At 52.9% G+C, this 22,791-nt stretch overlaps 2 protein-coding genes and 1 long non-coding RNA gene across 6 annotated transcripts; 2 read left to right on the top strand and 1 right to left on the bottom strand.

The window, feature by feature from the left end:
- The first annotated feature begins 47 nt into the window (after positions 1–47).
- On the top strand, positions 48–4,214 carry LOC307116621. Of its 3 annotated transcripts, none has more exons than XR_013815229.1 (5): positions 48–214; positions 500–656; positions 1,225–1,366; positions 2,175–2,530; positions 2,823–4,214. It is a non-coding gene; the product is annotated as an uncharacterized lncRNA (long non-coding RNA). The 3 variants fall into 3 exon arrangements; XR_013815230.1 differs by having other exon boundaries at positions 1,225–1,433; XR_013815231.1 differs by having other exon boundaries at positions 500–679.
- On the bottom strand, positions 221–10,156 carry GAPDHS (glyceraldehyde-3-phosphate dehydrogenase, spermatogenic; the record flags this gene model as incomplete). Its single annotated transcript, XM_079800743.1, has 11 exons — positions 221–413; positions 497–594; positions 1,634–1,796; positions 1,957–2,108; positions 2,416–2,497; positions 2,878–2,996; positions 3,093–3,183; positions 6,325–6,431; positions 6,591–6,687; positions 7,494–7,698; positions 10,090–10,156. The coding sequence occupies 11 exons, from the start codon at positions 10,154–10,156 to the stop codon at positions 341–343; spliced, it is 1,254 nt and encodes a 417-aa protein (XP_079656869.1). The 3' UTR covers positions 221–340.
- Positions 10,157–14,326: 4,170 nt separating this feature from the next.
- Positions 14,327–19,127, top strand: SBSN (suprabasin; the record flags this gene model as incomplete). Of its 2 annotated transcripts, XM_079799326.1 has the most annotated exons (5): positions 14,327–14,701; positions 16,259–16,504; positions 17,943–18,008; positions 18,116–18,160; positions 19,034–19,127. In XM_079799326.1, the coding sequence occupies 5 exons, from the start codon at positions 14,327–14,329 to the stop codon at positions 19,055–19,057; spliced, it is 756 nt and encodes a 251-aa protein (XP_079655452.1). In that variant the 3' UTR covers positions 19,058–19,127. The 2 variants fall into 2 exon arrangements, with proteins under 2 accessions (XP_079655452.1, XP_079655453.1); XM_079799327.1 differs by lacking the exon at positions 16,259–16,504.
- Positions 19,128–22,791: the final 3,664 nt, after the last annotated feature.

Genomic DNA, 22,791 nt, shown 5'->3' with positions numbered 1-22,791 from the left:
AGCGGAGTCCAGGGCGCGCGGCGCTGACGTCACGAGCTGCGCCGGGGCGCTGAGCGCGGCCGCTGGAGTCTGCGCCGGCCGGCCCGTCTCCCCTGGGGGGATCGGCGCCGAATGGAGGCGCCCGGCCCTTGTGCACCTGCCGCGGGAGGAAGTGGGGACTGTCCCCTCCCCCCCCCCCCGCCCCCGGGAACGGCGCAGAGACACGGGCGCAGCTGTGAGCACGTTGTTTTTATTTCGCTGGCGGTCCACGGGCGGGCCCGTGCGCTGGGCGCTCTCCTTGCCCTCTACGAGGTGGAGGTTCTGGACTGGGAGCACAGGGGAGTGGAGGGGCTGTCGCACTTCACTTGTCTCGGCTAAACATGTAACGGATGAGGTCCACCACCCGGTGACTGTAGCCGAATTCATTGTCGTACCTGGGGAGGGCGGTAGAGGGTCAGGGGGTCCCTCCCCATGACCCGGAGCTCCCCGCGTTCTCTGACCCGCCCCCCCTCCTTACCAGGAAATGAGCTTCACGAAGTTGTCGTTGAGCGCGATGCCCGCTTTAGCATCGAAGACGGACGAGTGGGTATCGCCGATAAAGTCCGTGGAGACAACCTGGGTGTCAGAATTTCTGAGGTTAAGTTTGGGTCGCAGCGCAAAGACCTCCCGGAGTCCAGGTGCTGACTCAGGCATATTGGCTGTGCGTTCAGTCTACAATATTTGGTGGAGTCCTACCGTGTCCAGGCTGTGGGGATGGGATATGAAGAAGGCACATGGGGGCTTTGCTGGTGGGGGACTGGCCAAAGGACACAGACCACAAACACCCTGATGCTGCACCAATAAGTATCATTTCCTGGGAATAATTCAGGCACTTGGAATGGGCTGGCACAGAGGCCCCAAGTGGAGGCAGCAAGGCTGGGTCTGGCTGACTCAGGCCCTCAGCAGACCTGAGGTAAAAGGAGCTGCAGCACAGAGGCTCAGAGGGTGTTGGCCCTGGTGTGGTGGAAGGCCACAGGAAGGTTTTCTGCAGTGGGGGGAGGGGGGATGTGATCTGATTTCATTTAAAAAAGAGGTCCTGGTGGCTGTGTGAGGGTGGACTTGCAAGGAGCTAAACCAGGGAGGCAGCACCAGAGATGGTACTACTGGGAGCAAAGGGACAATGACATCTGTTTTTCACCGGGAAGGTGCCTGCCCATGGCCTGCCCTGAGCAAGTGTTGAAAAATGGTGTATTTTGTCTTGTTCAGGAAGCATGTATTGAGCATCTGCTGCGTGCCAGGCCCTGGGAAGATGGCTGGAGCTATGGAAGTGAAAAGATAGTCCCCACATTCTTGCCTTATTGGAGTGCACGTGCTAGCAGGACCCATCGTGACTGAAATGGAATTTCAGGTGAAGAAAGGGGCCACAAAAAGAACATCTTGCTGAGGAGGGAGGCTGAAGTGAAGAATTGGAGGAGGTGAGGGCAGATATATGGCCACTTGGGGGAAAAGCTTTCCAGACCAAAGGAGCAGCAAGTGCAAAGATGCTGAGGCAGGAGATCTGACTCTCCCAGCCCTGCAGTTCCTATCTTGATACATTGCGAGCAGCTCCTTGGCAAGTGGGAAGTCACGGTCTCTCCCCAGAGGGTTCCTCCCAGGGTCTCTTCTCAGTCCCTACCTCATCCTCGGTGTAGGCAAGTATGCCAGACATTGGCCCCTTGGCTGCTGCTTTTATGGCATCCTTGATGGCCGAGTATGCGGTAGGCCGGGCTAGGCGGCAGGTCAGGTCCACAACAGACACGTCTGGGGTTGGCACCCGGAACGCCATTCCTGTCAGCTTCCTGGACAGTTCCACATCGAGGTGGAAGTCAGAACCCACGAACTTCTCCATCTGTCCCCCTCACCTCCACCTTCCTCTCATTAGATACCTCAAGGATTGGGGCCCGTCTGCTCTTCCCAGGGTGTGCCTCCCACCCTGGTTGCAGCTTCCCGCACTCATACCCTTTGAGGTCTGGGATGACTTTGCCCACGGCCTTGGCAGCCCCTGTAGAGGCTGGGATGATGTTCTGGTGGGCTCCTCGTCCGTCTCGCCAGGCCTTCTTTGATGGCCCGTCCACTGTCTTCTGAGTGGCCGTGTAGGAATGGACTGTGGTCTTGGGGAAGAAGAGGGCTGAGGTGAGGCCTTCCTGCTCCTAAGTTCCCATGCCTCTTTATTTTAGGTCTGAAGTGATGAGCCAGGTGTGGAGGTTGTGGGGCCACCACAGACCCCTGGAGGGGCACCTGCATGCCAGGGTTCAGCCTTGCCGAGAGTTACACAGAATTTTAGAAGACTCCACCCCTGGTGGGCCGTTCCTCTTGAAACTAGTCTCTTTCTATTAAAGTCACACACTAAGCAAATCCTGAGAGGAAGAGGTACCGTTTCCCTGCCATCCATCCTGCCCAGCCCTCTCCCCAACTCACCATCAGTCCTTCCACAATCCCGAATCGCTCATGAATGACCTTGGCAAGGGGGGCCAGGCAGTTGGTGGTGCAGGATGCATTGCTGAAACAGCCCGGTATGCAAGGGAACTGTGAGGTGAGTGTCAGAGCCACGCTTCCACCCTTACCTCATCTGGGGGATATGCTCAGAGGCTTGGATTTGTGAACAGTCAGGATGGGGATGGGAAAAGAAGGCACCGGCGGTGCAGCTGGGGGAAGCCCCCCAAGCATATTCTCCAGAAGTTGTGCATTTCTAACAGTTTTAGGAGGATGTTAACATGGTGGCTGTTAAGACTTTGGGAGGGAGAAGCAGATGGAGATGTGAAAGAAGCACCAATGGGGGTGGAGGTGGGGGGCGGGAGGCTGAGTCTGATCCCTTTCCATCACAGGCTGGCATGTTCTCTGGACCTCACCCACCCACTTCTGGATGTTGCTGCCCGTTACCTGACAACTTTCATGGAACCAGGATTATAGTCCTTTTCATTCACCCCCATGACAAACATGGGTGCATCTGGTGAGGGTGCGCTGATGACCACACGAAAGGCACCTGCCTGGATGTGGGTCTAGGGAAGGAGGAAGGAACACTGGTGTCATGAATTGATGAGATGCTTTGAGTGTCACACCCCCTGGCCAGCCCTGCCCACTTCTCCCCCACTTACGGAAGCTTCCTCTTGGGACAGGTACACTCCTGTGGACTCTACCACATAGGGGCTCCCGACAGATTTCCAAGGGATCTCTTTGGGCTGCTTGCTGTGGAGAGGTGGCAGGGCTGTGTATCAGTCTCCCTTGCATGGCCTTGCCTTCATAGTCCCTGGCCTTTACTGTTTGAAAGGCTGACTAGACACCTTCCCACCTGGCCTGTAACCATCTCTTCTCCCCACCCCACACATACTTAGCTATCCCAGGTAGATTTGATCCTGCTAGCCTTGCCTCTTGGCAGCTTGCTGAGGAGGGAGGCTGAAAGCTTTCCAGACCAAAGGAGCAGCAAGTGCAAAGATTCGGAGGCAGGAGATCTGACTTTCCCAGCCCTGCAGTTCCTATCTTGATACACTGTGAGCAGCTCTTGTGGGCTACTACCATGACTGCCCTTCCCCTGCTATGCCCTGGTTTATACAAGTTGCCACCTCCCCTACTCAGGCTCTTTCACCCTCTGTCTCCAGGGGACCACCCCTGATTACTGCCAACCAGGTCAGGCCCTTTCTCCATATGCTGCCTAGAATGTAGACTCCAGAAGGGCGAGGCCTGCTGCACTGCTTCTGATTCCCTGCCCTCACAACCTGACCGTGGCCCTCCTTGCCTCTTGTCTCTGTCACTCAGCTTCTGCAACAGGGAGCCTACTGCCAGAGGCTGAGCAAGTCCCTGAAGACGGGCACTACATCCTGGGAGCAATGGGGGAGGGGGGTGGAACTGTAGCCTCAGGCTACCCTGGGGTCAGCAGTGGTTAGTGTTTTACATCAGAAAGGTCAAGGCCTTTTTGGTTTCCACTTTTATAAATTTACTAGAGGCCCAGTGCACGAATTTGTGCACGGGTGGGGTCCTTCTGCCTGGCCGGCAATTGAGGCCTATTGGGGGGCTGGCCAGCTGGGAGGAGGGGCCGCAGGAGGTTGGCTGTGGGAGCACACTGACCATCAGGGGGCAGCTCCTGTGTTGAGTGTCTGCCCTCCTAGTGGTCAGTGTGCATCATAGCAACTGGTTGGTCATTCATGTTGTTCGGTTGTAACAGTCGCTTAGGCTTTTATATATATATAGATATTTTTACTTGGTAATTTATCTCAAGTTTGCATTTGGAACATTAAATATTATTGCTGTTTTCTACTTGGTTTGTGTATGAGTCTTCTTCTTCACAGGACTTATCACAACTGCAGTATTTGCTTTTGTGATTTTTTGTTAGCATCTATCTCCTCTTTTAGACTGCTCTGTGGCAAAAGGGTTATGCCTATTTCCTTTGTCATTGAGCCTGCTCCCTCCAAAGAGATTCAGTGTTTGTAGTGTTATTTTTTATTAGCCAGCCTACACATGTTTACTGAACACCTGCCATGTGCCCATGTTCTATGTGCTTCGCCTTCACGGAATCATTTAACCCTCACACCCTTATTGGCATTCTCTAGAGAAGCCAGGGCAGAGGTGAAGGGGTAGGAGACAGAGCTGGCTGGAAGTACAGGCAGGCTGGTCCTAGGATCTGTACTGGCTGCATACCAGATTAAAGGAATGAATGAGTTGGTTCCTCTCTTCTCCCTGGGCCACCACACATGGTTCTCTTTTCTTGGTCATCTGCTCTGTCAGGTCATACTTTTCATCATTTGGCTCAATTACCTTTTCTCTGAGGCGCCCCCATGTCCTGCCTTCTGAGTTAGGGAGGAAGGCTACTCAACAAACTCCTCTGCAACAGTTGTTAAGTTGCCACCTCAGGAGACCCCAACCCTTTCCCCTAGACTGTTGGGCCCTGCCTTCCTGCCCAGGGTCTTGCTTTGAGGATTCCATTCATTCATTCGTTCAAGGAAGTACTGAGTTTACCCAGAGCCAGGATCTGCACTATAGGTGCCAAAGCAACAGTGGTGACACAAACTGACAGGATAGGATTCTTCCTGCAAGGAGGCTGCGGCCTTGTGGGAAAATGCCCCTCCCAGTGCTCCCCACATGCCTGTTTAACTTTGGCTGTGCTACCTGCTATGGATCTGATCCCCATCCCCAGGAGTTACATGAAGAAACAGGCTCAAGGAAATTCACTCCCCTAGCCCAAGGTCGCCTGTCTAGAAAGGGTGGAGCAGGGTAAAGTACACCCAAAAGCAACATCACTTTTGTGCCTGGGAACACCCACAGTGCAGTGACAGTGGGGAGGCGGGGGGAATAACCACTGCAGTGACCTGACAAGGCAGAACCTGAGTAGGGGTGCACAATGAGAGGGAGAGTGGTACAAGTGGCAGGAACAATGGTGCCCAGGTTGAAGGAAAGGACATGGTATGTCTGAGGAATGACCTCTGTGCCAGAATTGTTTTTGGTTATGATTTCAAACTTGGGTCAAGAGGCTTCTCTCTCACCGATGTTCCAGTCCCCACCTCCACCCCTCCCCTGCACCCAGCCCTGACCACCTAACCACAAGCCTTCCTTGTCCCTCTTTTATTCACATCCCCCTACACCCCAATAAATGAGAGGGGCTGGGAGTGGACCTGCTGGGAGCAGCGCTGGGAAGGCTGTGAGCATGCAAGCACAAGCATATGTCAAATCAGGGCTAGCAGTGGCCAGTAATTTACATTAGAATTATGAAGTAGGCTATTTTTTTCCATTTTACAAATTTTTAGTTTTCTTGATGTCTTTGGAGCATATTAAACATCTAATAATGGGCCAAGAGGTGGATGGCCAGTGTGGCTGAGATTTCATTAGAAGGCTCAGGCACAGGGCTCATAGTGCCTGTGGGGCCCTATCAGGAGGTGGGGTTTTACTTGTGGGGTGATAGGAGGGTTTAAGTAGGGCAGTAACGGCCCAGTTGATGTTTTAAAAAGGCCTCTGTGGATGCTGTGTAAGAACCGAGTAGAAGCACTGCCAGATGGCCATGTCGCTTCCTGGGAAGGGAGATGAATAGGTTTGGGGGTTGATGGAGAATCAAGAGGTGAGTTTTAGACATGTTGAATTGATATGCCTGTGTGAAAACTTGCAAACGTGCGTTAAATCAAAAGTATTATTGAGAATAGGGGGGCATCTTTCTAAGTTAGTGCTTCCTAACCATTTTAGCAGTCACAGACTTCTCTGAGACCTCCCTCTTCAAACCAGTACCAAGACACATACATGCTGAGGGGTTATGAATCCCAAGTGAGAGGCTGGGATCCCATTCTTGTCATCTTTACACCCCCGCCATTAATGTGTTGCAGGCATGCATCAGACAGCTGCCCTTACCACTGGAAGACGCTGATCTCCTGGTTATCCACAACCAGCCGTCCATTCTTGTATTCCACAGTTCCCTTGTATCGGCCATGGGTGGAGTCATACTTAAACATGTACACCTGTGGGAGACAGAATGGCTCCTGATCTTGGGGGAGGCAGGGGTAGGGGAGCAAGCATCCCTAAGGAATCCCTGCCTTGGTGAAGGTTTCATATTGCAGCTGAGAACCTTCCAGAGAGCACCCCTGAACCCCCGATCCTACCCTTTACCTGCTACTCACCATGTATTCCGGGTCAATGAATGGATCATTCACTGCCACCACCTTAACACCTTTCTGCATGCAGGCTCGCAGCACCAGGCGACCGATGCGTCCAAATCTGTCCAGGACAGGGGTTGTGGGGTTGTCTTCAGAATCCTCAGCCAGCAGGCAGAGGAGGGGACAGGAAAGAAGGGGGTAACAGGAGGCTCCTCAAGGGAACTGGGTGGGACTCCTCGGTCTGGGGGAAGAAGGCAACCAACCCCTTGCAGGCAGCTATCACCTTGCTCATGATCTCACCAGCTTAACCGATTTGCCTGGTTCCTCACCCATCCACCCTTTACCCCATTCCTAATCGTGTAGCTGGATGGATTTTTCACCACTTCAGGTCCGATTATGTCTCTTGGCCTGAAAATCTCCACAACTCTATCAGTAAAACCAGATCCAAACTCCTTACCATGGCTTACCAGGCCCGTCCGCTTTCCACCACACTCCTTCCTCTTCTGCCTTGTTTGCTGCACACCAGCACTGAATTCCTGCCTGTCCTTTGCACACTGCGCTGCCACCTCTACCCCCGAGCCATTGCTTGCTGCACAGCTGCCACTCAGGCCTCACTCCAGTGTCACCTCCCAGAGGTCTTTCCTGACACCCCAGCGAACACTGGCCTCTCCAGTCTTAACTATATTCCATACTGTTCATTCACACATCACCAAACCAAATGTTCCTTATTTGATTGTTGTTTTCCCACCAGAATATGAGCTCTCTTAGGGGGCAAAGCCCTGTCTACTTGCCCCCCCCCCCCCTTTCTCCAAGGCGGACAGAATGAAAGCATTGATGGTGAGAAATGTGGAGATGTCCTTTTCAGTAACTGGGGGAATGCCTGGGCCCTACAGCTTCAGGAAGGCTCGGAGGCCAGGGCTGACTCACCCATTGATGCCAACAGTCAGTTCCCGAATCAAAGAAGCCTTCTTAGTTGGAGGAGGAGGAGGTGGAGGAGGTGGAGGAGGTGGGGCTTCCTCCTTGATAGGCTCTGGCTCTGGTTCTGGCTCTGGTTCTGGCTCTGGCTCTGGCTCTGGCTCTGGCTCTGCCTCAACTTTGGGTGGTGGTGGTGGTGGTGGTGGTGGTCTGCTCACTGTGGGAAGGAGTGGGGGGTGGCAATGAGCTGCACCATCACAGTGAGAGAAAAGGAGCCGTATTTCCCAAACCTACCTGATCCACAAAAGGAATAGAGGATGGGCTTGCTTTCAAATATCAGTGCCAGGGCCCCTTCCCTGGTGATTCTAATTCAGTGGGTTCTATGTATCTGTAACAGTTGCTTGGGGTGACACTCTGTGACTCAGTTTTCTCCTTTCTAAAATGGAGACAATAGTACTCTCAGAGGGTCACTGTGAGGATTAAATGAGGTAATAATATATGTAGCGCTTATGACAATAGTCTGGGAACATTCCGCATACCTTAGTATTTCAAAGACCTTTCCCCAAATGGCCTGATAATTCATGTAGCCCAGTGGTCCGTGCCTCCTAGGGGAATCTGACTCAGGAGGTCTGTTTTGAGCTCAAGTGTTTTTAAGGAGCACTTAAGGTGATTCTTATCCTCAGAGAAGGTTAGGGAATACAGATGTACCAGAACATGAAACAAATGGAGTTCGCTATCAGCTTCTGGCTCTCTAAACACACACCCCCACTCCCTCACTGCATATTCAAACACCTGTGGTTGGAGGCGTGCTATCTGAGCTCCAGGTGAAGGCTTGAGAGGAGGGGAGACGTGGAGACAGCAGTCAGCGGTCTGCCTGGCAGAGGGTTTCACACTGGAGATCAGGTCCGGTTGTCATCCCTGGCTCAGCTACTTGGCATCTGGCCTTGTGCAAGTTAATGAACCTCTCTGACTTGTCACATCTGACCCTCTCCTTGGGGGCTTCTGGGAGGACTCAGTGAGATCTCAAGTGCTGGTTTTAATACAGGGGAGGAAGTCTGATACTGAGTATTCATGAGGAAAGGGAGAGAGAAGGGGATAGAGAGAGGCCCGAGGATGAAGGTGGGAGTTGGCTTTGGCACGACTAGAATCTAAAGCACCTGGGAAGTGGAGTGGCCAGGAGCCAGGGCCAGCTGGCCTGTTGTCTCCCTGACGGCTCTGGGCTGCCACAGACCTTGTGGCCTGAGGCTGGGCTGTGGGTGTTTGCAGTAGCAGTACAAGTTCATAAACGTATTAGTCTTCATTGGTGGCAGAGGCCCTGTGATTATTGGTGACCTTAGGATGTTTGCATTCCCTGGGGTTCTGTTTCTGCTATAACAAAGGAGATGTGTCCATCTGGATTAGGAGTAGGGATGAGTCCACTCCTCTACCTAAAACTCTCCCACTTCCCTCAGCCTTCCCCCCTCTTCCCCTCCACTCTAGCGGTGGGGTCCCGGGGCTGGAGAAAAGTTGCTGCCCTGAGCGGGTGGAGCCCAGCGGAGCTTCTTCCGTGGGTGAAGCGCTGTCGCAGGTGCGCTCTCCCAATGACAGTGACGCTAGGTGCTGTGCTGAGCTCCACGCGCATCGGCTCACAGAGTCCTGGGAGACTTATGCTACAAATCCACTTTACAAAGGGAAACCGAGGCCCGAGGGCCCCGAGCCGTGACCAGCAGCGAGCGGGTTCAAGGCCCCAGAACTGCAGCTAAGCCCGGGCCACGCCCAGCCCCTTGGGGAGGAGCTTCCTGGCTGTTTCTCACCCCCACGCCCCCACTGGCAGTGAGGAGGCCGGGAGGGAATGCGGTTGCCTCCCGAAGACCTGGGCTCCTTGGTGTGTGTGTGTGTGTGTGTGTGTGTGTGTGTGTGTGTGTGTGTGGTGTGTGTGTGTGTACACGCGCACTTCCGACTGGGTGAAGTAGGGCTGCCTAGAGGTTGCGAGCGGGACTCGAGTCCCAACTCGCCGATTCCAGTGGGCGAGACCTAAGGGAAGTGTCTGCGCTCTTGGAAAAGGGAACAGTGAGCACGCTGACCTCACTATGTGGCGGTGAGGCTTCAGTAAGTGCACGCTAGCGAAGCGCTGGGCACAGCCCTGGGAAGTTGCAAGTGTCCTCGCTCGGTGCAATACAGGGAGGGACAAAGCCCGCCAGCTCCCAAGCGGCCCTTCCGCCCTGGTCGACGGGAGCGTCCATTTCAGGCGAAACCTCTCTCCCCGAGCTTCTCAACCCCCAGAGGCTGTCCTCGGAGCTGCCCCCTCAGAAACTCGGCTCCCGCTTCCGTCCCAGCCCCTGCTTCCAGCCTTCCACCGCGAGCGCGAGAGGCGCCCAGCCCATCCTCGCTTCCACCATCGCCATGGAAACCACTTGGCTAGCAAACTCTGGTGGTCGACTGGGGAGGGGTGGCTGGAGGGTGGGAGGAGAGCGGCCCGGATGGGAGAGCCGGTGGGCCAGAGCGCGCCTCCTGCCCCTCTTTTGCGGACGCTCTCGGAAGGGGGCTCCGACCCAGCGAGCGCCGTTCCCCCTCCTCCCTCGCCCCCGCCCTCCCCGCTCCTAGCGGGCTCCCCCGCCTCCTCCCTCACCGGGGCATGGCTGTCGCAGCAGCTGGACCACGGTGACATTGGTGAGGACGATGTCGCGCTTCGGCATGGCCTCCTAAAATTTCATGGCCTGGCTGCCCAGGGACTCGCCGCGATGTTACTGCGACGCGGGGCGCGGGGCCAGCGGGGCACGAGCTTTCTGCCGTGACGTCACAATCCAGTGACGTCACAGAGGCCGTGGCGCAAAGGGCCCACCCCATCCCAGCGGAGGTGAGCTGTCTGCACATTGTGCACCACCATTCCAATGCCACCGCTGGCGTCTAGAATGGAATCCAAATTTTTACACGGGTCCTCAAAGCCCTTCTCTCTCCCCCTAAGCACACGGGCTCCGTGCTGTTCCTGGACACACATCCCCGTCCCCACAGTTACTCCCGCTGCTCCTTTAAGCCTGAAAGCCCACCGGAGGCCTCCCCTCAGCTGGCTGCCTCTTAGTTTCCCTCAGGTGTTGCCCTTTATTTAAAAAAACAACAACATGCTTTTATTGATTTTAGAGAGAAAGGAAAGGAGAGGGAGAGAGAGAGAAATATCAATAGGTTGTCTTGCACACATCCCTACAGGGATCAAGCCCACAACCTGGGCATGTGCCCTGACAGGGAATAAAACCAGTGACCTTTTGGATGATGCTCAACCAATTGAACCACACTGGCCAGGGGTCAGGGCAGGTGTTACCCTTCGAAAGAGACCCTCCTGACTCCCCATCTAAAGTTCTCCCCTTTCTCAGTCACTACCTGCCACCAGCATCACCCCTTCAATGTACCCAACTTTCAGGAAGCCTGTCTGACTTCCCATCCTAAGTTGGATGTTCCAAGTCTAAAACTACTCCAGAGTGATGCTATTCTTTTTATTTTCCTCACAGCAAATGTCTCTAAACCCCATTCTTTTCCTTGTGGCTTTCCATGAAGTTTGTCACGACCTAGTTATGATGTCCTTGTTCATAGTCTCCCACAAGGCACGCGTTCTTATCTATTTTGTTCACCCCTGGGCCTCCAGCACCTAGAACTGTGCCTGGCACAAAGCAAGCTTCCACAAACGTTTGGGGGAGAACAAATGGACAGATGGTCCCCTTCCCCAAAAGCACCGCGGGGGGAGCTTGCTTGCACATCTGTGACTCACAGGCAGGCACCTGCAGGGCCAGTTGACACACAGCTGTGACCAAGATTGAGGGGTGTGGGGGTTTGAGCCAGGAAGGAGTCACCATCCCAAGAAGAGGTGTGGAAACAAGAAGGGGCACAATGATATAACCTCTTCCCCAAACCTCCATGGGAACTCAGTTTACTAAAGCAACTGCCGTGGGTTAGGGTGAGGGTGAGGCCTTCCTGCTTGGATGGCCTGGGAGAGGTGGAAATGAAACTACTAAATTGGGTACACATACAGATAAGGAGATTTCAAGACCACAAAAAGAGAGTGATTAAACAAAGCGGGGACAAACTTTACATGTATGATCAAGAGTGGTGGAAAGACCATACAAATAAAACCAGGACTGAGAAGGGACTGATTTTGTATAACTTTACAATAATAAATATGAAACGCTTGATGAAATCAAAATATTTCTTAGAGAATATGAAGGATCAAAATTGGTACAAAAAGAAATGGCAGATCTGAGTAGGCCAATAACGAGACAAAGAGTTAAGATCCCAAAGGCTGATTCGGATCCTGATTTTATGGCAAGATCTGCCAAAGCATCAGGAACAAGGATTTGCCAGACGGTAGGAAATGCTGCAGATCCTAACCAGAGCTGGAAAGCCTGCGGCGGCTCCTGTGCCGAGAGGCTCCGGGCAACAAACGCTCAGAGGCCCTGCGGACTGGCATGCACACTGTGCACTTCCATGGCAAACTCTGGGAGTTCTTTGGGGGGGCTGTGATGGCTCCGTGACGGAAAGCTCCGCCACTCGCTCTAGGAAAGCAACACAGCCATGTAGCCAAAATCAGCAGAGGATGGCAGGCCAGTCTCACAGAGATAGGTGCCAAAATCCAAACCAAATAGTGGCCAATGGGAATGGAGCCCTGAGGAGGGGGCCTGAGGCTGACAGAAGATGGTAGGGTAGGGCAGAGAGAGGGGTGGAAAGAGAAATGGAGAAACCCCACCTGTCAATCTCAGGGAGGATTAGGATTCTGGAGCTCCCCACCCAGCAATCTCCTGGCATGGGAAACTCCCTCATTTAGGCACTAGACAGGGCAGAAAAGCCACACCTGAGGTTGCCCAGGGATTTGGCGTTGTTCCTGGAGCGTGAAACTTGGAAACATATGATGAGCTCAAGCGTGGAGAGGTGGTACACCTAGTCACCCTCTATGGGCAGAGCACAGAGAAGGCAGAAGCTCCTGGGCCTCTGGGTCTCGAATGCCTGGTTCCGCATAGAGCCAAGTGTCCAGCATCTGGGGTGGAGCCCTGGGTCTGCCAAGGGAAGTGGGCCTTGTTGTCCTTGTTTGAGCAAAGCCCCAAAACACGTACAGATTCTCACCACACCTGGGCACCCACACACATAATTTTGCCACCCCCACTTGCTCACACCCTGCACATTCCTTCCTGCCTGGCCTTCCCACTTGCAATCCCACCTCCACCCCCTCTCTCAGTCTCTCCCTTGGCACAAAAACCCAAATATCTTACACCCCTTCACCCAACTGTCCTACTGGTCTTGTCCTACTGGCTCTTGTCCTCTCGGTCTCTGCCTGCCTCTAAGCTACCTCCAGATAGATACTCTGCCACAGATCTACAAACTACTACCTGCCCTTACCTCCCGATGCCCCTCTTCACACATAGGCCAAACTCTCAGCTATTTCCTCCTTCAACCCATGCTGCCATGTCAACACCTGGGGCTTCAGGTTGGGACTTAGGAGTCTCCAGGGGAGGAGGTCAGGAAGAATGAGCTCCTGGCCCCCAGCCCAGGTTCTGGCTGACAGTCTCCTGCTGCTCTGGGTCTCCAGCCCCTCCCCATGGCTGCCTCAACCGGCTTTTCAGGAGGCACTGCGTCCTGTCCCAGCTCATGGTAATCAGCCCCCTGCCCTTGCTCAAGGGCTGGGAGGTAGGAGGCTAGGGTTGTGTGATGAGAATGTGATCCTGGCTCCAAAATCTGCAACCCTCCCAAGGCACCCTCTGGGGCCCCAGGCACCCTTCCCCCCCGCACCCTCTGAGACTCAGGCCTAGGCCTATCCTTTCCTTGGCTTCTTCTAATCCATCCATTTGTCCAATCTATACATACCTACTGAACTCCAGGCAATGTTCTAGAAGTTGGGGATATGGCAGTAACGAACACAGACAAAGGCCCTGTCCTCTGAATGTTTCTAATCTGATAGGAGAGACAGACAATAAAAAAAGGTAATTGTGGATCCATTAAGTGATATAAAAACCAAAGGATGATATTACAGAGTATAACTGGGGGACGGCCAGGGAAGTTTTTTGAGAAGGTGATATTTACGCCAAAAACAGAATGAGGAGGAACCTGCCATGTGAAGACCTGAGTACTGCATCCCAACACAGAATAGCAAGGGGGAAAGGCCATAAAGCAGGAATGAGCTTGGTGTGTTTCAGGACTAGGGAGAACAACAAGGGCAAAGGCCATATGGCAGGAATGAACTTGGTGTTTTTGAGGGCCAGGGAGACGTCCTGTGTGGCTGAAGCATAGTAAATTGTGTGTGTGTGTGTGTGTGTGTGTGTGTGTGTGAGAGAGAGAGAGAGAGAGAGAGAGAGAGAGAGAGAGAGAGAGAGAGAAGGGGGTTCACAAGAACAATAGAACAAGGTCCGATGATTTCCTCATCTCCCTGAAAGTGCTCACCTCCCCCTGACTGTATTTCTCATCTTTCTAGAATCTCAATGCTGGGAAGCTGGATCCTTGATCCCCTGAGAGGAGTGAAGAAGCTGAGGAACCAGAGATGGGGGGTGATTGAAGGTGGGGTTGGGAGAGAGGAGACCTCGGTAGTGGGTGAGGAATGAAAAGAGGAGGTAGTTGGAAGGGCAGACATCTAGGCCCTGGGGTGGAGGGCCCAAATGGGCAGGAGCAAAAATGCCATGTGAGTGTTCTTCATGACTCACCCTCTCTTCCTCCTCCTCTTCATTGCTCAACCTCAAATCTCCCTGGGAAATACCTCCTTGACTGGGGACCAAGTCAGTGCCTCACGGGGGTAACTGAGTCATGAGGGGTGGAGAAGAGGGAGGGAGGCAGAAGATAAATAGCAGCTTGGCTTCGCTGGTTCCTCTCTGCATCCTCCCCATCCTCCCAACAATATGCATCTTGCCAGTCTGGTCAGTTCTTGCTCCCTCCTACTGCTCTTGGGGGCCCTGCCTGGATGGGCAGCCAGTGATGACCCCATTGAGAAGGTCATTGAAGGGATCAACCAAGGGCTGAGCAATGCAGAGAGAGAGGTGGGCAAGGCCCTGGAAGGCATCAATAATGGCATCACTCAAGCTGGAAGGGAAGTGGAGAAAGTTTTTAATGGACTTAGCAACATGGGGAGCCAGGCCGGCAAGGAGCTGGACAAAGGCGTCCAGGGGCTCAACCACGGCTTGGACAAGGTAGCCCATGGTATCAACAATGGCGTCGGACAAGCAGGAAAGGAAGCAGAGAAGTTTATCCATGGGGTCAACAACGCTGCTGGACAGGTTGGGAAGGAGGCAGACAAAGTGATTCAGGGGGTCCACCATGGGGTCAACCAGGCGGGAAGTGAGGCAGGGAGGTTTGGTCAGGGGGTCCACCATGCCGCTGGGCAGGCTGGGAACGAGGCAGGGAGGTTTGGTCAGGGGGTCCACCATGCCGCTGGGCAGGCTGGGAACGAGGTGGGGAGGTTTGGCCAGGGGGTTCACCATGGGATTGATCAGGCCTGGAAGGAGACTGAGAAGTTTGGTCAGGGGGTCCACCATGCCGCTGGGCAGGCTGGGAACGAGGCAGGGAGGTTTGGCCAGGGGGTCCACCATGCCGCTGGGCAGGCTGGGAACGAGGCGGGGAGGTTTGGCCAGGGGGTCCACCATGCTGCTGGGCAGGCTGGGAACGAGGCAGAAAAGTTTGGCCATGGGGTTCACCATGGGATTGATCAGGCCTGGAAGGAGACTGAGAAGTTTGGTCAGGGGGTCCACCATGCCGCTGGGCAGGCTGGGAACGAGGCAGGGAGGTTTGGCCAGGGGGTCCACCATGCTGCTGGGCAGGCTGGGAACGAGGCAGGGAGGTTTGGCCAGGGGGTCCACCATGCCGCTGGGCAGGCTGGGAACGAGGCGGGGAGGTTTGGCCAGGGGGTCCACCATGCCGCTGGGCAGGCTGGGAACGAGGCAGAAAAGTTTGGCCATGGGGTTCACCATGGGATTGATCAGGCCTGGAAGGAGACTGAGAAGTTTGGTCAGGGGGTCCACCATGCTGCTGGGCAGGCTGGGAATGAGGCAGGGAGGTTTGGCCAGGGGGTCCACCATGCCGCTGGGCAGGCTGGGAACGAGGCAGGGAGGTTTGGCCAGGGGGTCCACCATGCCGCTGGGCAGGCTGGGAACGAAGCGGGGAGGTTTGGTCAGGGGGTCCACCATGCCGCTGGGCAGGCTGGGAACGAGGCAGAAAAGTTTGGCCAGGGGGTCCACCATGGGATTGATCAGGCCTGGAAGGAGGCTGAGAAGTTTGGTCAGGGGGTCCACCATGCTGCTGGGCAGGCTGGGAATGAGGCAGGGAGGTTTGGCCAGGGGGTCCACCATGCCGCTGGGCAGGCTGGGAACGAGGCAGGGAGGTTTGGCCAGGGGGTCCACCATGGGATTGATCAGGCCTGGAAGGAGGCTGAGAAGTTTGGTCAGGGGGTCCACCATGCTGCTGGGCATGGAGGGGACAAAATAGTCCAAGGAGTCCATCATGGGGTTAACCAGGCTGGGAAGGAGGTGGAGTGGTTTGGGCAGGATGCTCATTATGCCGCAGGACAGAGTGAAAAGGAGGGAGACAAAATAGTCCAAGGTGTCCGTCCTGGGGTCAATCAGGCCGGGAAGGAGGTAGAGCAGTTTGGCCATGGGGTCCACCATGAGGTTAATGAGGCCTGGAAGGAGGCAGAGAAGTTTGGTCAGGGGGTCCACCATGCAGCAGGTCAGGCTGGGAAAGAGGGGGACAAAGTGGTCCAAGGGGTCCACAATGGAGTCAACCAGGCTGGGAAGGAGATGGAGCAGTTTGGCCAGGGAGTTCACCATGCCGTTGAACAGGCTGGAAAGGAGGCAGACAAAGTAGTCCACGGGGTCTACGATGGGGTCAACCAGGCCGGGAAGGAGGCAGAGAAATTTGGCCAAGGGGTCAACCACGCTGCTGGCCAGGCTGGAAAGGAAGCGGAGAAACTTGGCCAAGGTGTCCACCATGCTGCTGGCCAGGCCGGGAAGGAGGTGGACAGGTTGCAGCAGAATGTTCATTATGGGGTCAACCAAGACGGCAAGGAGGCCAACCAGCTGCTGAATGTAGGTGAACAGGGGTGGGGAAATGGGGAGAAGGGGGCTGGGGGAGGGAAAGGTTAAACCTTTAAGACATTCGGGGAGCCCAGGTAGCCTGCATGTGGTGAAAGCTTAGGCAGCTGTATAACCATGCCCTCCTCCCTCTCCTCCTTTACAAAGGGGCTGCTGGTGAGCTGGTCAGATGGATCCATCCATCTTATTGGCAAAGCTTTAAACCAGATAGTGTGAATGTGACCCAGCCCCACCTCTGGGAGCTGCCCTCCTGGTTGAGGAGGTCTGGAGGGAGGGACTTGAAGCCTCTCCCGGGGAACAGGAATCAATTACTGAGCCAGTGCCTGTGACTGTGGGAGCAGATGAGCATTGAGAGAAGGCAGAACACCTGAGTGTGAGCATGAGGAATAATAGCTTGGGAGATAAGCCCTTTTTTGTTTAATTTTCATGATGAGCCTTTGAGGTTGTCAGGGTGAGGAGGCTGTCTTGACTCCCTGATTCTCAGATGAGAAAACTGGAGGATTTAAGGGGATTTGCCAAGGTCCTGTGAGGCTTAAGGGGATTTGCCAAGGTCCTGTGGCTAGCACACATCTTCAGCAAATCACAGGCCCGGCTCTTCCTCTCCTCCACACTGCCTCATCGGAGTAGGTCTCCTGGAGGGTGTCTGAGCCCCATTTAGGGAGAGGGAACAAATACTGGAGGACAGGAGAGGCAAGTAGCACTATGCGTAGCTGAACAGGCACCAAGGAGGGAGCTTGGCAATAGAAGGCAGACTCCTGCCTGCCTCAATTCTCCACTCTGTAATCTCCATGAGGAGTCTTTGGGATACTGTCTTGCGGGACTGGTCTCAGCCTCAAAGCCTATAACCACATTGGCTCCCATGTGGGCAGGGAGCCAGGTATGTGGGTGGGAAGGAAGGGTCTATGTAGAAAGCATGCACGGTAGGGGAAAGGGCTGAGACAGACAGCAGGATTCACCATGTAGAGACCAGGAGAGGGAGGTTTGTGATAAGGCTCCAGGCTTGGCAGCAGCAGCAGAGAGTATCTGGGGATAGGATTGAAGATAGGAATCAACCTGAGTTAGGGATCAGGCTCAAGTGCGTATAAAGGGGGTGGAGTTGAGGTCAGGGCTGAGGTTAACTATGGTCTTGGTATTTGTGTGGGTCCTCTGGGTTCCCTTTCTAGTCAGGCCCCTTTTCCATGACTGAAAGCATCTCATTAACTAGAATAAAAGGGAATGGGGGAAGAGCAGTCAGTAGGGGCAGACACCCTTACTGCGTTTCTTCCCATGTCCTACAGAATTACCACAGGAACCAGGCCTTTGGGTTTCTTTCTGGACAGTGAGGGGATAGTGGGTTAGTCACCATAGAGGGCAGCAGGTAACTGGGGAAAAGGAACTTGGGAGACCCTCAAGGACTGAGGGGTTGTAATGATGGTCTGGGCTTTGTCAACAGGGCGGTCACCCAGGCGGATCCACCGGCCATCACGGAGGGGGCGCAACCACAACATTAACATCTGGAGTAAGTCTCACAAGTAGAGCATAGACTTGGAAGTGGGGGATGGAGGCCCTCCTGAGATGGTGCTGGGGTGGGTGATGGGCACTGACCCTCTTGTCCTTGAATTCCAGGCTTCGGTCAACAAGCCCTTCATCAGCTTTTCAGCTCTATGGAGGGTAAGTGCCCACATGGTTTTAGAGTTCCGCTCTCTGTCTTGGGAGATGCCTGCACATTGCCCTTCCCATTGCCTGCTCGTAGACAACGTCACTGTGGCCAGACTCTCAGCCTTTCAGAGACAATGCAATCCATTTCCCAGCCCTGCTTGTCCCCTTCTTCACCTGCTTCTTGCCCTTTGCATCCTGCTTTTATCTCTTGGGTGTTTTTCATTCCCACTGAAGCAAACACAAGCTGGCAGAAAAGACCTCCAGGGGCGCATATACATCTGAGAGCCAGGGAGAGAGGGGTCCCTGAAACCATCCCCTCCATGTGCCCACCATCTTTCCTCATCATTTCCTCTGCGACTCCCTCCCTACCTCAACCCGCTGTAAACACCTCTGCTACGCATCCCTGCTGTCATGCAGCAATATGCTGGGTGGTGGGAACCTGTAGCTCTGTCCTTTCCCTGAATAAAGACTCCTGTGGGATCCTGGTCCCAAGTAAAGTCCTGGCTGTGTACCTCAGCTGCCTGAGGCTGGGCGGAAGGGTAAGGGTGTGTAACAGCTCTTTAGACTCCTCCTGAAACCCAAAGGCACACCTTGCTTATTCCCGGGCTATGGGATGGCAGGGGATTCTCTGAGGCAAAGCAGACAAGGCTTCTCACTCCTTACAGAGTCCCCCTCTTGGCGTCTCTGCCCTGGAGTACTGGCTCCCTGTTCTTTCTCAATCTAGGTGCTACCTTCCTTAAGATATTCTCTAGAATATAGGCAATTACTGGGCCAAAGTAGCCAGTCTCCCTCTCATTTCTCTAGGGAAGGATGTGAGGGCAAAGGTCTCAATGCCCTTATGACTGTATACCCTGCATTCACTCCCTATCTCCCTCTCTCTTCCAGAGCGTCGCCAACATCATTCCCTAAACTGATGCACTGGCCTTGCTGAGCAGACTGGCTTTCCTGTTGGCGTATCAGCGGAAATGACTTGGAGGAGCTAGGGATGGGAGGCGGGTAGATTTCGGGAGTCCCTTGAGGGAACTGTACTGAGATTTGTGAATAAATACGACACAACATGCTCTCATGATGGTCCACATGCTTCCTAAGGAGGAATGTGAGGGGAGGCTTGTCTTTTCTCTTCTGGCTTCTTTGCTGAGAGCTGGGGGTCTGCTGCACAGGACAGGTTGAGCTAGAGATTTCAGGCTGATCAGACCTAAGAAGGCAGTTAGAGAGACAAACTGAGCTCCATTAGCGTGCAAGGTTCGTGGTCAGCACTGGGAGGAGCGTCATGAAAGAAAGCCACTTCAGGCCAGGAGTGGGGGCAGGAACCCCAGGGAAGAGATGGCAGGAACCACCTCAGCATCTTCATTCAGGGGATGTTGCGCCAAAGGAATAACAACGATTACCTGGGTTTATTATGCAATTTAGGCCTGCTAGGCTCCCGGACGGGTGCTTTACATGCATGACATCACTGAAGTCTCCCAACCGCCCAGTTAGGTAAGAGGTACTGTTATTGCCCCATTTTACTGAGAAGCATGTGGAGGCTTGCACAGGTTAAGAAACATGACTAGTATTTGGAGGGAGAAACAGCCTAACAGCTACAAGGGATGTTCTAAAACAAAGAGGCCTTTCCTTGTTCGGCATCAGTAGCTATGGGAACCGGTGAATAAGGAGAGAGGAAAGACATACATTTGGAGATCCCCTCTCCGGGAGGAAGGCCAAAGGTTCAGGGGGAAAGGCACACCGATGACAGGAGGGAGAGCTTCTTTACAAAGGCAGGAATGGTGACCGAGGAGGCCCAGCTTTCAGATCTGGGATGACTCAACGCCTCTGGCATCATCAGAGCAACTACTATCTACTGAGCACTTACTGTGAAGAGTGTTCATGCTCTGTCACCATTTAAACCTCTCCCAACCCAAAGGCGTAAGTCCTCTTATGATCCCCATTGTATGGATGAGGAAGCTGAGGCTCAGAGGGGGCAGAGCACTTGCCCCAGGTAACCCATGAGAAAGCAGCACGCCTCCCTATTGCCATACCCTGCTGGGAGACGGGCATTCCAATCAGGATCCTGTGCCTCCACAGGGGCCATTAATTTCCTCCTATATAAAGAAGGGATGCTTGCCTGCAGAAGAGGACTATAAACATGGCTTCCAGCGTCAAAATTCCATCAATGGTGGGACCAAAAGAAAAAAAAGGAAGAGAGACAGTGTTCTGCCCTGTAATTTACAGGCTTCCTGAGGAGACAAGGCATAGAAACAGAATATGAAAACAAATGCAAGGCAATGCAGCAGTAAGAACAAATGACACACCAGGGAGGGTGTGCACGATAAAGGTGATGTTCCTGACTCTTTATATTGAAAATATTTCAAATTTAGCACAAAGATGAAGAACTTTAGAGTGGACACTTGTATACCCCTATTTAAATTTTACCACTAACATTTTGCTATGCTTGCTTTATCACACATCCATCCATCACACACATCTCTCCATCTAGCCATCTATCAATACATTTTTTTATGCATTTCAAAGTAAATTTCAGACATCCATTTCCTGCATTTTTTAAAAGAGAAGCATTCATTCATAGCACACATTACTGGAAGTCTACTCTGTGCTGGACATTGGAGGACTCCCTTCCAAAAAGGGAATACTCAAGGGAATTATCCTTTCATAAAGTAAAAATTTTCACTAATTACTTGTATGCACATTTTTTTTTTTTGCTGGATTTATTTGCCAAAGAGGTATGGGATAAATCATTATGTACTGGGAGTCAACCCTGAGAGGCTTCTGGGAAAGAAGGTCGTAGCTGGTTCGAAGAGTAAAAGAAGCACGGCACATTCTTGCCTCGAGGCCTTGCATGCTGTTCACTCTGCTGGGAATATTCTCTATACGCTCTCCCCTTTGAAGTTAAAGTATAGTTGACCGTTTGCAACAACATGGATGGACCTAGAGGGCATTATGCTAAGTGAAATAAGTCAGTTAGAGAAGAACAAATACGGTAAGATTTCAGTACATGTGGAATCCAAAAAGCAAAACAAATTAACAAACAAAACAGAAACACACATAGGTACAAAGGACAAATAGCTAGCTGCCAGAGGAGAGAGGGGTGGGGGCATAGGTGAAAAAGGTGAAGGGGAATTAGAGGTACAAACCTCCATGTCCCTTTTGTCCCCTATGTTAGTTCCTCCTCACCCTTTAGGTCTCAGCTACCTTGACCACACAATCTGAACAAAGGATCACTTTTGTTATTCTTTCTCACGGCCCACTGCTTTTTTCCTTCATAGCACATGTGACAATTTGTAGTTATAGAGAGGGTGTCCCCCCAAAAATGTGTACACAAACTTCGAATAACTATAAAGGCAGTGTTTATTAAAATACATTTCATTTTCAAAATTGAGCAATCAGCTGTTACAATACATATGTATTTTTTTGGGAGACAGCCTGTATTTACTTATTTCATATCCATTTTCCCTCTAGGCTAAGAGGTTTAAAAGGAAAGGTCCAGGCTAGGCACGAATGGCTGACAACTGGTAGAGGGAAGGCTTGAGCAGACTTGGGAAAGGCCTTGGAATAAGTGTGAGCAAGAATGAGGCACCTGACACAGGGAGGCGGAGCCAGGATGGGGCCTAACAAAGACGGGAGGTGCCAGTTTCTGCAGATGTGGAAGAACGAGGAGAGGAGTTTGGGCGGGACCGGACAGCCATCTCCATTGGGTGCTTACTATGTCTGTGCTAAGCACTTACAGACATGATTCATTCCATCCTCACAACCTCTCCTTGAGGCAGGTACCATGATTATCCCCCCTTACAGATGATACAGTTGAGGTTCAGGGAAGGGAGAGAGTTGCCTGAGGCCACCCAGCTAGTAAGTGGGGATGGTGGGCTCTCTTCAAGAGCACTTCCCTGCTGGTGATCTCTGCTAGTGAGGTGGCACGCTTCCCTGGGACCCTGCTGCTTCAAAGTAAGTTCTCTTTGAAAATAAGTGTCTATATTTGGCTCTTTCAGGAAGGGCATGTGTATGTCTCAAAATTAAACAACTGCTGAGAAAGCATTACAACAACAACGTTAACACGCCCAACATATATGTGTGCCGGGCACTGCTCTAAGCTCTTTGCATTATTACCCCATTTAACCCTCACATTCACCTCTCTTACAGATAGGGAAATTGTTATACAGGTGGATTTAAATTATGGCTAGTAAGTGGTGGAGCTAGAATTTCAACCTAGACTCCAGGACAGACACTGTGGAAGAGATGAGCCAGTAGGTGCTAGTTTGAGGCCTAGGACCCCATAGGAGGGAGCAGAAACACTGCCCAGACCCAAGGCCTCGTCTCCTCTCTATACTTGAGTCCAACCTCCAAACTCGCCATCCTCAAGCCCCTTCCCTGATCTCTGTACTCCCCTCTCCCCACAACAGTCTGTTCCCCAGAGGAGCCCTGTTCACACCCAAGTCAGATCACAGCCTTCCTCAGGTCCAAGCCCTCAGCTGGTTCCATCTCAATCAGATAAAAGTCAAAGTCTTCACAATGGTTACTTCTTCACAAAATATGTAAGAACACAGAAAACACCAAACAAACAAGCAATCCAATTAAAAAATGGGTTGTGGACTTGAACAGACACCTCTCCCAAGAAGACATACAAATGCCCCACAGATATACAAAAAGAT

Source organism: Cnephaeus nilssonii, assembly GCF_951640355.1.
Source record: "Cnephaeus nilssonii genome assembly, chromosome: 20".
Classification (NCBI taxonomy): domain Eukaryota; kingdom Metazoa; phylum Chordata; class Mammalia; order Chiroptera; family Vespertilionidae; genus Cnephaeus; species Cnephaeus nilssonii.
This window is presented reverse-complemented; position numbering and strand designations above follow the sequence as displayed.